Below are 14,045 nucleotides of genomic sequence, written 5' to 3'. Positions count from 1 at the left end.
CCTTCATTATTTATTTCCAGCTAGCCGACTAGGATTGTATTCCAAAAATTCACAGTCAATCTCTGGAGAAGAAATAGATGATTTGGATATTCAGCAGCTTTCTCAAATAACACCAAAGGTCTGTCTTGATATACTACTTACTGAAATGCGGTAAAGAATATATTATATACTGAGAAATGCTTTTTTCCTGTGCAAAGCTAAAATGTAACTTCTGAGATATGAATAACATGGTTCTAATAGAAGTGGTACAGCAGATCACCAGAGGCTTTTAGTACAGAACACAGAAGCTGCCCAAGATCAAACAAGTATCTTTAGGTCTTGCATATGACCATATGAAAGTTTATTTATTTAAATTCACACTGTGATCTTTTTAGTGAGTTTATTGCTTTTGTCTGTTTCAGCGATTTAGTTTGGTTTTTTAGCTTTCAATGCGTGTATTGGAACTTTCATTTTGCCACCTCTCACTTCTAGTGAGCATCATCACCTTTTTGTATTGTTAGAACATTTTGTTTGAGTAGCTCAGCTCATATATAAAACCTTACAGTTTACATGTTCAGACAGTCAATGCTTTTGTATTTCATAAGAGGAGCTGTCTGTATCTTTAATGATTTTTAATCGATCTGAGGTCACTGGTTGAGAATTTTGAAAAGGGTCTATTTATTGAGATACTGCTTAATACCTTTTTAGTTATTAAACAACGAAAAGTATTAGCCAATGTCAAAGTTGTAAATGTGAAGGCATAATCAAATGCAATTGAGGTTCAGGCTTGGCTATGCTGCAAAATTTATGCATCAAAATGCTGCTCTGTTTGCAAAAGACTGCTGCATGCTTGGGTCTGTTGTAAGCAAGCCAAAAGCCAATATTTACAATCAAGAAATGTGCATGTCAGCTGTGTGTCTGTCCTTGGTGACTCACAGAAACAAGCTTAGAAACAAAGAATTGTGTGGCAAATAGTAATTTTTCGTCTATTTGGTAATAGCTGTTCTTAAGGGCTGTCCACCTTGAATAACTAAAATAGCTACAAATTTACTTTGTGTGTGTTTGACCCGAGGCCCAATTTGTTTTCTAGACATTTATTTAAAATCTTATTAGGAATTAATGAAAAACAACCAGTAACACCTGTGTACAGTCTAAAGTGGCTGTTGAGAAGTCTGACTTCTTATCCAGCTTCTTAAAAAGGAAAAATAGGTGTGAATGCTAACAGTATAGAGTTTATGGAAAACTAAATTACGTGTGCTCAAATTTCAATTTACAGAGAAGACCAGAGACAAAAAAATTCTGAGAATTAATAATTCCTTCTAAGATGTGATCTGTATTAATTAGCTTTAAAACTTTAATCTGTTAATCATATGCTACATCAACTAGTAAAACTGAGGTGTCCCGAGTAGCTTGCCACTTGTGCTGACAAGGGAAAAGGACACTAATTGTAGAACCACCGTGGCAATCATCTGCATGAATTTAGTCAGGAAGGCCAACAGCGAGCCATTATAACTCAGTTGCTTCATAGTTTTAGAAGGTTTTAAAATTGCGTATTCTGTCTTGAAATAAGTAGCACCAACTTTGTTTACCAGAACACACTTTGAATCTTCTCTGGAATTAATGATTTCACTCTATTAAAAACACATCTCACTGGTGTTTCAACTTCAGAGCTGACAAGAGTAAAGTTGGCCTTTGGTAGTATTATTTTATCCTCTAGCATTATTGAATCCAGTGCAATATTTTACATTGCTGAAATTTTCACTGCTGCTTCATTGTGCTTTTAACAGGTTGCAGTATTTTACAGAGCTAGTCCCCGACATAAATTGAAAATTATAAAGGTACGTCTTACTAGAGGCTCAAATGCTGGACTGTTGCTATGGGCACTGTTTGTGGTGTCTTAACGTGCTACAGTGTGTCAAGATGAAATCGGAAATGCATTTGGTTTGAAAGTGAAGTGTATTTGAAAATATTATCCGGAAAAATGTGTAGTGCCCTGAAGGGATAGGCAGCTGTTGGTAGGCAACAGCATGCTTTCTTCTAAGTAGGGAGCTGGGGATTGACTGAGATTTTGTGTCACACTGCAGTTGAATTGACTAGGAACTTCAAAGAACCATATTTATGATACTTCCCAGAACAAAATAAAAGGGCATGAATTTCAAGCTATGTCAGAGGTAATGCTTCCACTCAGAAGTTAACAGAAGAAGGTAGCAAAGAGGGACATGCCCATTGTAACAATCGGAACAATCAGAAAAGGAACAATAAGAAGAGAAGGAAATCAAACATTGAGTCGGAATATATTGAGAGGATGATGATGTTAAAATGTGAATACAGTATCTTCTTTCTTTTTCTATATTTTTTTTACTTTCTCTTGAAGTTGGAGTTTGTATACCCTAGCTTTAAATTAATTTAGGCTGTCTGAATATATGAACTGAAGTTTAACCTAAAATGTTGTATAAAAATTAATTATAATACAGCTTTTTTTTTTTTTTTTTTTTTTTTTTTAGGATTTTACAGTGGAATTGTAAGAAATTGGCTGGTGGGGAGGCAGGGGCAATGACACCAATCTTATATCTAGAATAATTTTATAGGATGAGTTATTTCAATTCCTGATTTAAGTTCTTTTCCCTTTCTTTAGTCCCTGCAAAATAATGGTGCAGTAGTAGCTATGACAGGAGATGGAGTGAATGATGCTGTTGCTCTGAAGGCTGCAGATATTGGTGTAGCAATGGGACAAACTGGAACAGATGTTTGTAAAGAGGCAGCAGATATGATCCTCGTGGATGATGATTTTCAGACAATAATGTAGGTGGCATTTATATACATACCTTGTGCTATATAGTTTTAATGAATTGTTGCCTGGGTTAGAAACAAAATAAATTCCCTGAACTTGTAAGTGTAGCAGCTGTTAATGAGGTCTCCGCTAAGTCAGGAGAATTATCTTTATGGTGGTTACTTGTATTATCCTCTTTAAAAAGAGTTGGGAACGTAATAGTATGGGGGGCAACTAAGCGTTTCTGTCCCTTTATGTATTTTAATAATAGTATGAGAATGTATTTACATATTTAGACCTTTTGCTACTTTGGTCTTGTATGTACATAGATCAGATGTAAGTTACAAAGGAAATTGTGCATGTATGTGCTGTAAAAACTAACCTGTATTTCTGCTTCTCCAAGTAGAATTGTGGTAGTATTATATTTGGAAACATAACTGAAGTGAAATTGTGAGTCTGTTAGCTGTCAGTAGGATTCATCTTAATTTCTACAGAAGCATAAATCTTATGCAAAAAGGAGGGAGTGCATTCCTCCTCTCAAGACTTAAAAATTTTACACGGTGCTATGTTTGTTTTCAGCTCTTCAAATGTGGTGGTGTTTCAGAAAAGGAAAGGAATGTAAACTATTTAAATATCACAGGTGAAAATTAGTTACTACCTTCTGGTCACCAATTATTTGTTACCTGTTCATTTTTTTGTTTGGTGTACTTCAAGGAGAGTGTAGTTAAACTTGTCTTATTTTGAATTTAATCTGTCCGACTTTTGAAGGTAGTGGTTGTTGGCAGAGGTGGACTGTTGTCTAGTGAGATAGCCTTCATTTTGACATTGTGTGTCAATCTTGGGACACTTCAGTTTGTCTGAAAGTATGATACTTAAGCCTTGGAAAGAAGTGAAATGTGGAGGTACAACATACGAGTATCTGCCTAGGTAGCTGTCACCGTTTAAAGCAGGGCAGCAATAAACTGGCAGATGATCTCTGTTAACCCCTGCCCTCCCACCAGAGGAAGGGAAAAGGAGGAAAAGGGAGAGAGACTTTACAAATTAGTTTTACTAATAATACTAATAATACTAATAATAAGAGAAATAATGCAAAATATACCAAACCGATACTGAGTTTCCCAGAGTTGGGTGCCGGGGCACACCAGGAAGTCCCGGACTGACCTCGGCAGTAGGCAGGAACTGGACTCAGGAGTGCACGGGTTGGGATCTGGATCAGGATTGCAGGCAGAACAGCGAGCAGGGTCCTCTTCAGAAGCTGGCATTGCACGAGGAGAGTGAGACCCTCATGATCCCCCAGCTTTGAACTGGGTATGACGTGCGTGGCAGGAAATACCTCGCTGGTCAGTATCGGGGTCACCTGTGCTGTCCGCCCCTCCCCGCAAGTGCCACCCTTTACGACTCCTCACTTGCAGGACCTAAGAGATCTGTCGGTGACCTTGGCTGCTATAGTGATAATTATAAACAGGGGCCTTTTTCTGCATTGCTTTCCTACTGTTAGCTCAGTGTAACTATAAACATTAGGTGTTACCAGCTTTGGGGTGGACAGTGTCTGTAAAATATGCAGCCAGCTTCAGAAAAATGCAATTACTTAGAAGAACCTGGCTGTAAGGAAGATTCACTAAAAGAGAATTGGTTCTGTTTTAACCAAAACCAGGACAGTAGCAGTATGTCAAAGGCTGATCTGAGAGTTAAAATGTTTCCATACTAATTCAGCAAACAGCAATGTGCTGTTGTGCAAAAACAAGAGAGAGAAGGGAGCACTTTAAGATACTCAGAAGAGTACACAGGAAGGACATCTGTGGTAAGTAACTTTACCTGGGCTTGATGAAGCTTTTGCTGGAATGCTTTATCCAGTTTTGCTCGCTGCATCAGGAAAGTTCTCAATAGGGGAGTGAAAAGAATGGTGAACACTAAGGGAAAAAAATGTTTGAGCTTTCATAGTTTCACATCCTTCCCCCAACCCCTTTAATCTTTTTGTATTAGAAGTTACAAGAGGAATGCTGATTAACTGTTGGTTTTGGCTATTGGGGGAATGGAAGAAAGAAATGAGTTTTATCTGTGGCAGAATAGACTTGATTTAGGAATTAGAAAACACTTTCTCACCACTATAATTGCGATAACGTGATACGCAAGTTGTGACACATGCTAGAGGTTGAGAGGATGGTCTATACATATTTCATTCTGGTGCAGGAAGAATACATGGTCTTCTAAAGTCATACTGTATTTCTGTGATTCTGTAAAAGCATGTGAGTTTTTAGGTTTGTTTTTTTAATTATCTAACTTGAATCAGAAGGTCTGATCAAGGATGATAGTGAATCTTGAGCAAGGAGGAGATTTTACTGTTGACATTTGACTTTGAAAGTTAAGCAGCTGGAAAAAACAACTGTTGTGTCTAGTCTCATAGCCAAGTTGAAAAACAATGACAAAGTTACAAGAACCTCAGCTCCATTTGTTTCTGAAATTTGTATTGCTGCTTAAATAATAGCTTTTTTTGGTTTGTTTTAAGCTTTTCTGGCACTAGTCTTATTTGTCTAGTGATGTAATATTTGTTTTTAATTGCAGGTCTGCAATTGAAGAGGGTAAAGGAATTTATAATAACATAAAAAATTTTGTTAGATTTCAACTGAGCACGTAAGTTTGAAAAGTTGACAGTATCAGAAGGTTCTAACTAAGTTGTGAATGAATTAAAGCATTGCGAAGCAGATGCTGCATAAAGTCATGTAAACTTTGTAAATTTCACACAAGGTGCTGATATGCTGTGCTCTTGAAATGTCACTATGTTGTATTTGGTTTGTTTTGATTTTAAAGAACCAGAAAATAGTGCAATAAACAGACATCTAACTTTGTCACAGTTCTTCCTGTTAACATGTGAAAAGTCAGTAACTGAGAGGATGGAGAGACACAGCATAGCTACCTTTGGGTCCCTGTTTAAAGGAGAAGTTAGTAGTCATTCCCTCCTTAACCAGAACATGTATATCAAATGGAGGAAAGCGGGGAGACAGGAGGCTAGTTTCTCTGTAATCCATATACTGGTTTGTGGAATGAGTTAGCTCTGTGAAGCTGACTTCTTGCATATAAGGATCCCTGTGCTAACTATATCATGTATGTAAGACAAGAAGACGAGTTCATTAAGCCTTCGTTTCAAAAATTTTGTGAGTTTATCTTATCGAACCTGGATTCAGGAATATGGTTTTCCTGTTTGCCACATTGTTCATATACTTTTTTTGAAGCCTTCATGGCATTTCGGAGTGGTTGAAAAAAATTGCAGAAATTAAAAAGGAAACCCAAACCCACAGAAACACCCAAAAACCCAAAAGCAAAAAAAAACAAACCATCAAAAAGCCCCAACACAACAAAACCCAGAAAACACTAAGCTCTGAAAACTTTTATAAAATTTGTAGGAAGTGGAACATACTTTCTATCTTGACTAGTGTCCTGCATTTGGTAGAAGTCTAGAAATCTGCTTCTGAAAAATAATTAAGCGTAGATACTGTAGGAAAGTGTGCTTGCCTGTTAGCCTTGGGCATGGTATCCTCAGTTTTTTCATGAATGCATTACGCTTTTTTTTTTTTTCTGTCCCTCTTTTCAGCAAGAGCATAATAGGGTTCAGCAGAGCGCTAAATTCGGAATTAGTGTGAGCCTTACTCTTCTCTTGTTGGTTATGAAACCACTTAATCTTGCACTGGAAGCAATTAGCGCATACTTGTTTATAGAGGTTTCTAATACCAAGCTTGCAACCAGTTAATCTATTTTCAGTCTTCTGCCTAGCCTTCTCATCTTACTAGTAACAAGGAGTGGTGTAGGTATTTTTAGGGAGCTTAGGTAGTACCTTGCCTTGACTGATTAGTGAAACTAGGGACAGGTGCAGAGTGGTTGTGTTTTACATCGAAAGTGTAAAAGCAGTTTGTTTTTCAAAACCATGTTTAGAAGTTCCACTTCTGGCACAATGAAAGTATAGGGGACAGTTCCCCAGTAAAAAATCAATTAGGTGAAGGCAAGTGATAACTCTGAAATGTTATCTTGAAGTTTGGGAGGTTTTTAAGATGCAAATTCGCTGTCTTTTTAAATACGGACTGTGTCAGGGGGACTATTCTCAATGAATTCATGCTCTGCCTTTGAAGTTAGGCTTATGCCAGTCATGATTCACACTGTCACAGTCTAAATCTACTCTTAAACAGTTGAAGTGTTGATTACAAAGGAGTTAATCGTTGGATCTTCAGAAATATTCCATGCTGACAGTTATAAAAATGGATTCTTTCAACAGGAGTATAGCAGCACTGACTTTAATCTCACTGGCTACATTAATGAACTTCCCTAATCCTCTCAATGCCATGCAGATCTTATGGATCAATATTATTATGGATGGACCTCCAGCTCAAAGGTAAGTTATTACTTTAAATTCCGTTAGAGGTCTGTAGTCCTTTTATTTCAGCAAGGACAATGGTTGCTCATAAAGGAAACTCTGTGAAGTGTTACACTTCAGTGAAATGTTTCTGAAATAGCAGACTTTTTCTTTGATGCAGTATATTTCTATGTTTGTTCTTTTTGGTTTGCTTTAGTATCTAATGATAATTATGGGGGCAGCATGGATACCTAAAGATAGGCCCATGAAACCTGCATGCTGGATTCTGGCTTCTCTCTGGATTCTTCCTCTGACCCCCTTTACTGCAGATAAATGGTGGAGGGAGAGGTGGAAAGGAACTAGCAGTAAATTCCTTAGCTAGGTTGATCACAGTAACAGAAATGGGGAATGTAACTAATACTGTAGCTTCCTTTAAAATTAACATCTGGTAATTTAAATGCTGTCTGATGTCATGTATTTATGGACTCATAAACTGCAGTGTTACAGTATTACTTGTTACTAATATATAACTTAGTTTTCTGAAAGTGAAAATATCATGTGCTTATTTGAATGAGATGCTTCTTAGACTGTAGAGAGAAAATTAAAATCTTTCTTTCAACTCAGAAAACTTAGTCCTTAAGTTAGAAGGAGTTTAATACATGGTAAAAATCTTAAGCTGTTCTTTTAATTGTAAGTCTTGGGGTGGAGCCTGTGGATAAAGATGTTATTCGGAAGCCTCCAAGAAATTTGAAGGACAGCATTCTGACCAAAAACCTGATTGTTAAAATACTGGTTTCATCAATAATCATCGTGTGTGGAACACTATTTGTCTTCTGGAGAGAGGTATGACAAGAGTATAAAACTGAAAGCAGTAACAAACTAATTCAAAAGAAGTCCTTCTTATACCAATAATTGGAATTCAGAATTTATATGAACTTAGTTGCAAGTTTTGTCCATGCTTATTTAATAAACTATTCCACTAGCAGATTAGAGATGATTTTCAAAGTAGTTGTTGAAATGAGGAATACAGTTTTATTCCCCAGTCTCTATTTTAACACAGACTTTTCCAGGTCTCAAATCTATTTGGGAAACCTTGGCCCATAGAACGTCATTGTACAAATCTAGCCAGACTAGTACGAAACAGTTGTTTGACTTCCTTTTCCCAGTAGACAAAAATGTTGTTTGAAATTTGGTAGTGCATCACAGGATTCTTGGTATTCCATGTGCTTGCATAAATGTTTGTCAAGAGGCTTCATTTAATCACAGCTTGGAATTACAAACGGCTATAAGTTACAGGTGCGTCATTTTTGCTGTATAATTTATTAAATTGGCTTGGGGCAAGCAAGTTGCTTTTGTGTTCATTTACTAGCTAGTAGAACTTGAATTATTGTAATAACTTTGTTTAGTTGTGGAGGGTTTAAAGCATGCTAAAGCCATTCATTTTCTTTTGTTGGCAGTTAAGAGACAATGTAATAACACCTCGAGATACAACCATGACTTTCACCTGTTTTGTATTTTTTGATATGTTCAATGCTTTGAGTTCTAGATCTCAGGTAAGTGATTCGTATTGTCCATTTACACAGTATTTACACAATAAGCAGAATTTTCTTTGAGGGAGGATCTTGCTGTTTGTTTCAGATGTTTTCCTGCAGATTTACTTCACGCCTGATATTAAGTTTCAGTTTCATGTATTTACTGGGTAGGATTTCTTAAATTACAGACAAGTATTAGTTTCCTTAATTTGTTTACATGATGCAGAGCTGGTAGTAATGCTTCTGTCCTAACAGGAGCAAGGAAATTTTTATTAAAAGCTGAAGTGTGATGGTGCTTTGTATTGCTGTGTACACTTGGTTGGTTGTTTTTCATGAAAATTCTGTCAGTTCAGCATCCTTGCCAGAATCTGAAACTTCTTGAAGGCCGTAACTTTTTTATTTTGTAACCCTAAACCCAGAATCCAAGGAAAATTTCTTAAACTGTTCTGTCGGTATTTTTGTTTTAAGGAAACAAGTCTGAAATTTTGAGCTTGTTGGATAAAAGTACGTTGCTAGTGTACATTACTACACTTACTCTAATTTTGAATCTATTTTACGATGTGAATTGTCAGGGTCAACAAAAACACTTCCTTCTAGTGTAGAGGCCACCTTCTACTGCACTGTACTTGTAGAAAAGCAAGCTTAATATACAAGTTGTTGACTACGAAGACTTGTACTCTGTTTACCAGAGAAAAAAAAATGCAATTAGCCTGTTCAAGAACTTATTTTGGATTATCTAAAAGGTCAACAATAATTTTTTATGTTTTTCTAAGTCTGGATGAAAAGAAATTGTAGTTACAAATTATTTTCTTGTCTAGACAATAAAGATTTACATATACAGTGTAATGTGGTGCTTATTTTGCAGGCAAAATCTGTGTTTGAGATTGGACTTTGCAGTAACAAAATGTTCTGCTATGCCGTCCTTGGATCTATAATGGGACAGTTATTGGTCATTTACTTTCCTCCACTTCAGAAGGTTTTCCAGACTGAGAGCCTGAGTGTCTTGGGTAAGAACAGTTCCCTTTTTGAAACTGTACATGAAGGATTAATTTGTAAATGCATTAGCTGATGGGTCCGTGAAAACACTTTCTGACTGTTTTGCATACAACATGAATACAAAAATAGAAAGCCTACTGACCTTTTTTTTTCTTCCTTTATCTAAAAGGATTTGGTGTGGGGTTTTTTTTGTTGTTTTCTTTGGGAACCATTATTTAAATGCATATGGCACACAACTGGTCAGTGTGTTCTTAAATTTCTTAGGTGCTTACACATATTAGGTTTTTTAATATAAATTCTGATGCAGACAAAAATGAAGCATTAAGCTTATTGAAGTTTTTTAAGCACTATTAATTTTGCTGTTTAGCAAGTTTTTTCTCTAAACACCTTACTTAGAAATCTTGATCCTGTATTAAATAATCAACTGCATTGTCATAGGATAAATAGACATGAGGATTTTAAGAAGCTATAGATACATAATGCTGTTGGCCTCATTAAGACTTATGTTTATTACTTCTGTGGTTTTCTGGAGTTAAATTATTGTTATAAATTACATGTTTTTTACACAGTTCTTTTTATTGTACTGTCATTTTTGATATTAACTTTTTTTCAGTATGAAGTTAATTATGTTGCTAGTGTTGTTTGTTTTCGTAGGCGCTAACAAAAATAGGCTTATGAGATACTTTAAAAGTTTGAAATATCATGCCTGCACTTATTTGTGCATAAACTATGCATATTAATCTTCTGGTCCTGTAAAAATGGATTCTTGCTTCATATCTCCTGAACTTACCTAATGATTGGGAGACAATTTGAAAGTCTTGTAAGTCTTGTTCTTTTGTAAATCTGCCCTCACCCTTAAATAGCAAATCTAAAGGCCAATTATCTCTTTCCAGATTTACTGTTTCTTCTGGGACTCACTTCTTCTGTGTGCATAGTGACTGAGATCATAAAGAAGTTTGAAAGAAGCAAGGAAAAGATCCAGAAACGTGGAAGTTCTTCTTCGTCAACTTCGTCTTTTCTTGATGTATGATGCATATTGCATTCTGTTGGATTGCTGTCTAAAGATGTAGGAGAAAGCAAAACAATATTTGGAGGATAAATAAATCCTGAGGGCTTTTGACAAGCTCTTTGTTTCACTGGCTAATGATGAACGTTCATGTCTCAAGACTGTTTAGAATTTAACTTCCAGCTGTGGGAGTTACAAATGAAATTATGCAACTTTGGTAACATTTTTCCTCAAACATAACTTTACTTTTGAGATTGAATGGGATTTTGTGTGTTGGGGGGGGGGGGGTTAATTTAAAGAAACATCTAAGCCCAAGTCCCATTTTCTGCACTTAAAATACATAACTGTGTAAAATCCTTCTCTTAGATATAAATATTTTAGTTTGTTTTTATTTAAAACATTGTACTATTTTACTTTTATGGTGGTGGGACTTTGCTACTAATACAAGGATAAAAAAAATATTTCAGAGGCATTCCACTGGGTTTAGAGTCTGTCACAAGAGTGCCATATTCTAGCTACTGTATTTATTTACTTTATCCTGCAATGTGTAAGCGGCTCAAGTACCTTGTGCTACAGTTTTTTTTTGTATCCCGAGTTTGGTTTTTTTGCACAGGATGTGACCGCTGTCGGATCACTGTTTTTCTTTTCTTTTTCTGTGATTGAAAAGCCTATACTGCAATTTGAAGTAAATGTTTGCTTTTCTTAAATATGTGTTGTCTCTTCGTTTTAAAAGAAACCAGCATTTACACCAGATTAGCATGGTTGTTTTGATATAATTTTAGATACAAGCTTTGTTTCATGTCTTGTTCCATATTTACTTTAGTTTACGACTTTTAGATCACTTCAGTGATTGTAAGACAGTACTGCTGAAATGATTTGTAGATGTATTGAATTAGAAATTGTATTGAATTAGAAAATGAATGCATTAATCCTCACTCTAATGGCAAAAAATCCCACCCATCTTTCAAAGAAGCTTGGTTTTCCTTTCTCTTCTTTCTTCCACCCTGATCATAAAAATAAACTTTTTACTGGTAGCATAACTTAAAGTTTTAACCTACAGAATGACTTTTTTGGCTAGAAAAGCATTATAATAGATTCATATCTTGATATTTTGAAAGTATTTTTAATATATGATAATGTCTGGATAATATTTGCTAATTGGAAATGATGTTCTTCCTCAAAATAGACTTGCAGCTGTTGTCATCAGTGTCTTCTCATCAGAGTAAGACTCATCATCCCTTGGAAATGTAAGGAACAATCACCTAGGGAATCTTGAAACGAGTGTCTCTAAGATCTCTAGGGGAAGTTGGAGATGAAATGGTATCTCTTTTGCTTGAAAGCATGTGGATACACATCTTTTTCACACTGTAGCTTGGGAGTGTAGCATTGGTGTTGGCTCTGGGCCATGCTCTCACAATGGGCATCCTGTTAGTTCATGAGGAATTGTCGTAAACTGTTGGAGTGGGGGATGGATCGGCAGTAACAATGTCACCTCAATATGAGTATAAATCGTTCTCCCTTATTAGTCAGCAAAACAAGGTTTATATACCAAAGCAATTACAGCCTCTGATTGGTTAGTTACCCTTAACCATATATGGGCACGACTGCTGCGATTGGTGCAGAGCGTCATCTCGACGCGGAAGCGACGGTAAGGCAGGAAGCGGCGAGGAGGCAGGAAGCGGCAGTGTGGCAGTCCCCCTGCGCCAGCGTTCCGTGTTTGCCACTTTACCTCCTCAGTAGTGTTCCGCGTTCACTGCTTTCCAGGCCTATCTCTGGTACAAAGCCTGGGTTGCTCAACGGCACCAAACTATGTCCCCTCTCGTCCAACCAGTACTCCACACAGACAGATAGTAAAAACTGACGATGCATGCTGATGAAGCATCTCTTGAACAAACTTGGGCTTTGAGAAAGTACAGCAACTAGACTTTTTACACAGTAAGTCTCAACTTGTTGATGTTCTTCTATGGGGTTTGACTGCTTTGTGCTCTGCCCTTGGAATCCCAGAAATCCAGGTAAGTGCAGAAGTGCAGATGAATGCCCGTTTGTGGTCTTAGCTTGGGAGTGTTACTGCCTAGCCTTTAAACAAATTTTATGAAATACCCCTTTCCCAGCACAAGTCTTACTTTGAATAAGGTATGTCAGTCTAGACAAGAAATAAAATGTCCGTCTCTTGAGAACAATTTTGCTGCCTTACAGGGTGAACTTAATTGCATGCAATTCACTTTAAATATGCCAAAAAGTTTTGCTGTGTTTTCCAATGGAAGATGAAACAGTAGTAATTCATCTGGCTCAATCTCATTATTTTTTAGAAATGCTTGGACTGAATTCCATTGTCCTTTTTTTGGCTCCACTCTTGATCATTACCACTTAACAGCAAGTTTGACAGATTTTTCTCCAGAGTAATTGAATCAATAGTGGGATTTTTTCACAAAAATTAAAGGGTGTTTCATGTGGGGTGGAAATAGGCAGCAACCAAGGAATTCAGTATGGAATAAAGAACTTTACATTTTTCCTAAGCAAAGGCCCTTTATTTTTTATTTTTCCTGCAAAGAAGATTGAAAACCTATGATTCAAAAAAGGAAAACTGGAACACTTGATTTAAATTCTGTGTAGTAACCCTAGAATCAATAATTATTCAGCATACAGGATTGGTGTTTGCAGTTTATCAGCAACAAAGAACAGCTGAATTCTGCGTTGAGAACACATTTCCAGTAAAATAATTCTTAATCATCGAGTCAGTACTCTCAAAGGTATTCTCAAAATGCCATGTGATCATAGCAGTGTTTTTATCCGAAAGTGAAATATTTGAGTTCATCCCCAGTCTTCCCAACTATCTCATCGAAGATCCTGCTTCTAAGCAAGTCTCAAGAATTTGTGCTTCAGCAGTTTTTCAATATGTGATTCAGCATAAATTAGGATCTCTCTTCTCGCAGTACTAAAAGTTGAATCACACACCTGTATTTTTATAAGACTTTATTTAAATGTGACTATTTTTGATGATTAAAAACCATAAAAGAACTACAGGATTGATGAAACACATGGGATCATAATGGATCAGAGGATGGTTTGAATGGTTAAGAATTTAAGTTTTAGTCACTAAAATCAAGAACTTTAATCCCTTTCAACTTTAAAGTCCTCTGATGGAAATGTGACTAAACCATTGCATATAGAAATGGGTCGTGAAGTTCTTGTAACTTACTGTATGGTTGAGCATAGGTGCCATCTGCTGGTAGTTTAATAAGTAGCAGTTTTTGTACTGGAAAAAATTCTATTGCAGACTCTCAAAAATAGTTTTCTGATTAATGTAATAAACGTTATAAATCTCTTATTTCATATATTATGGAAGTATCAAGACTCAGCTGCATGACACGAGATCCTTCCTAAGTCACAAGATCTATTGAGTTACTTCCATGTGGATAG

General features: G+C 36.3%; 1 protein-coding gene across 6 annotated transcripts in view; it reads left to right on the top strand.

The window, feature by feature from the left end:
* The window catches only part of ATP2C1 (ATPase secretory pathway Ca2+ transporting 1), a 74,838-nt gene extending 63,506 nt beyond the window's left edge, over nucleotides 1-11,332 (top strand). For all 6 annotated transcript variants that reach the window (XM_075418884.1, XM_075418888.1, XM_075418887.1 and 3 more), the window contains 9 exons: nucleotides 21-118; nucleotides 1,767-1,817; nucleotides 2,615-2,781; nucleotides 5,312-5,380; nucleotides 7,014-7,130; nucleotides 7,787-7,934; nucleotides 8,549-8,644; nucleotides 9,489-9,630; nucleotides 10,513-11,332. In XM_075418884.1, the coding sequence (XP_075274999.1) occupies nucleotides 21-118; nucleotides 1,767-1,817; nucleotides 2,615-2,781; nucleotides 5,312-5,380; nucleotides 7,014-7,130; nucleotides 7,787-7,934; nucleotides 8,549-8,644; nucleotides 9,489-9,630; nucleotides 10,513-10,649 (1,025 nt within the window). In that variant the 3' untranslated portion in view covers nucleotides 10,650-11,332. The remainder of the gene's footprint in view (nucleotides 1-20; nucleotides 119-1,766; nucleotides 1,818-2,614; nucleotides 2,782-5,311; nucleotides 5,381-7,013; nucleotides 7,131-7,786; nucleotides 7,935-8,548; nucleotides 8,645-9,488; nucleotides 9,631-10,512) is intronic.
* The last annotated feature ends 2,713 nt before the right edge of the window (nucleotides 11,333-14,045 follow it).

The sequence above is a fragment of the Opisthocomus hoazin genome, chromosome 4 (assembly GCF_030867145.1).
Source record: "Opisthocomus hoazin isolate bOpiHoa1 chromosome 4, bOpiHoa1.hap1, whole genome shotgun sequence".
NCBI lineage: Eukaryota > Metazoa > Chordata > Aves > Opisthocomiformes > Opisthocomidae > Opisthocomus > Opisthocomus hoazin.
This window is presented reverse-complemented; position numbering and strand designations above follow the sequence as displayed.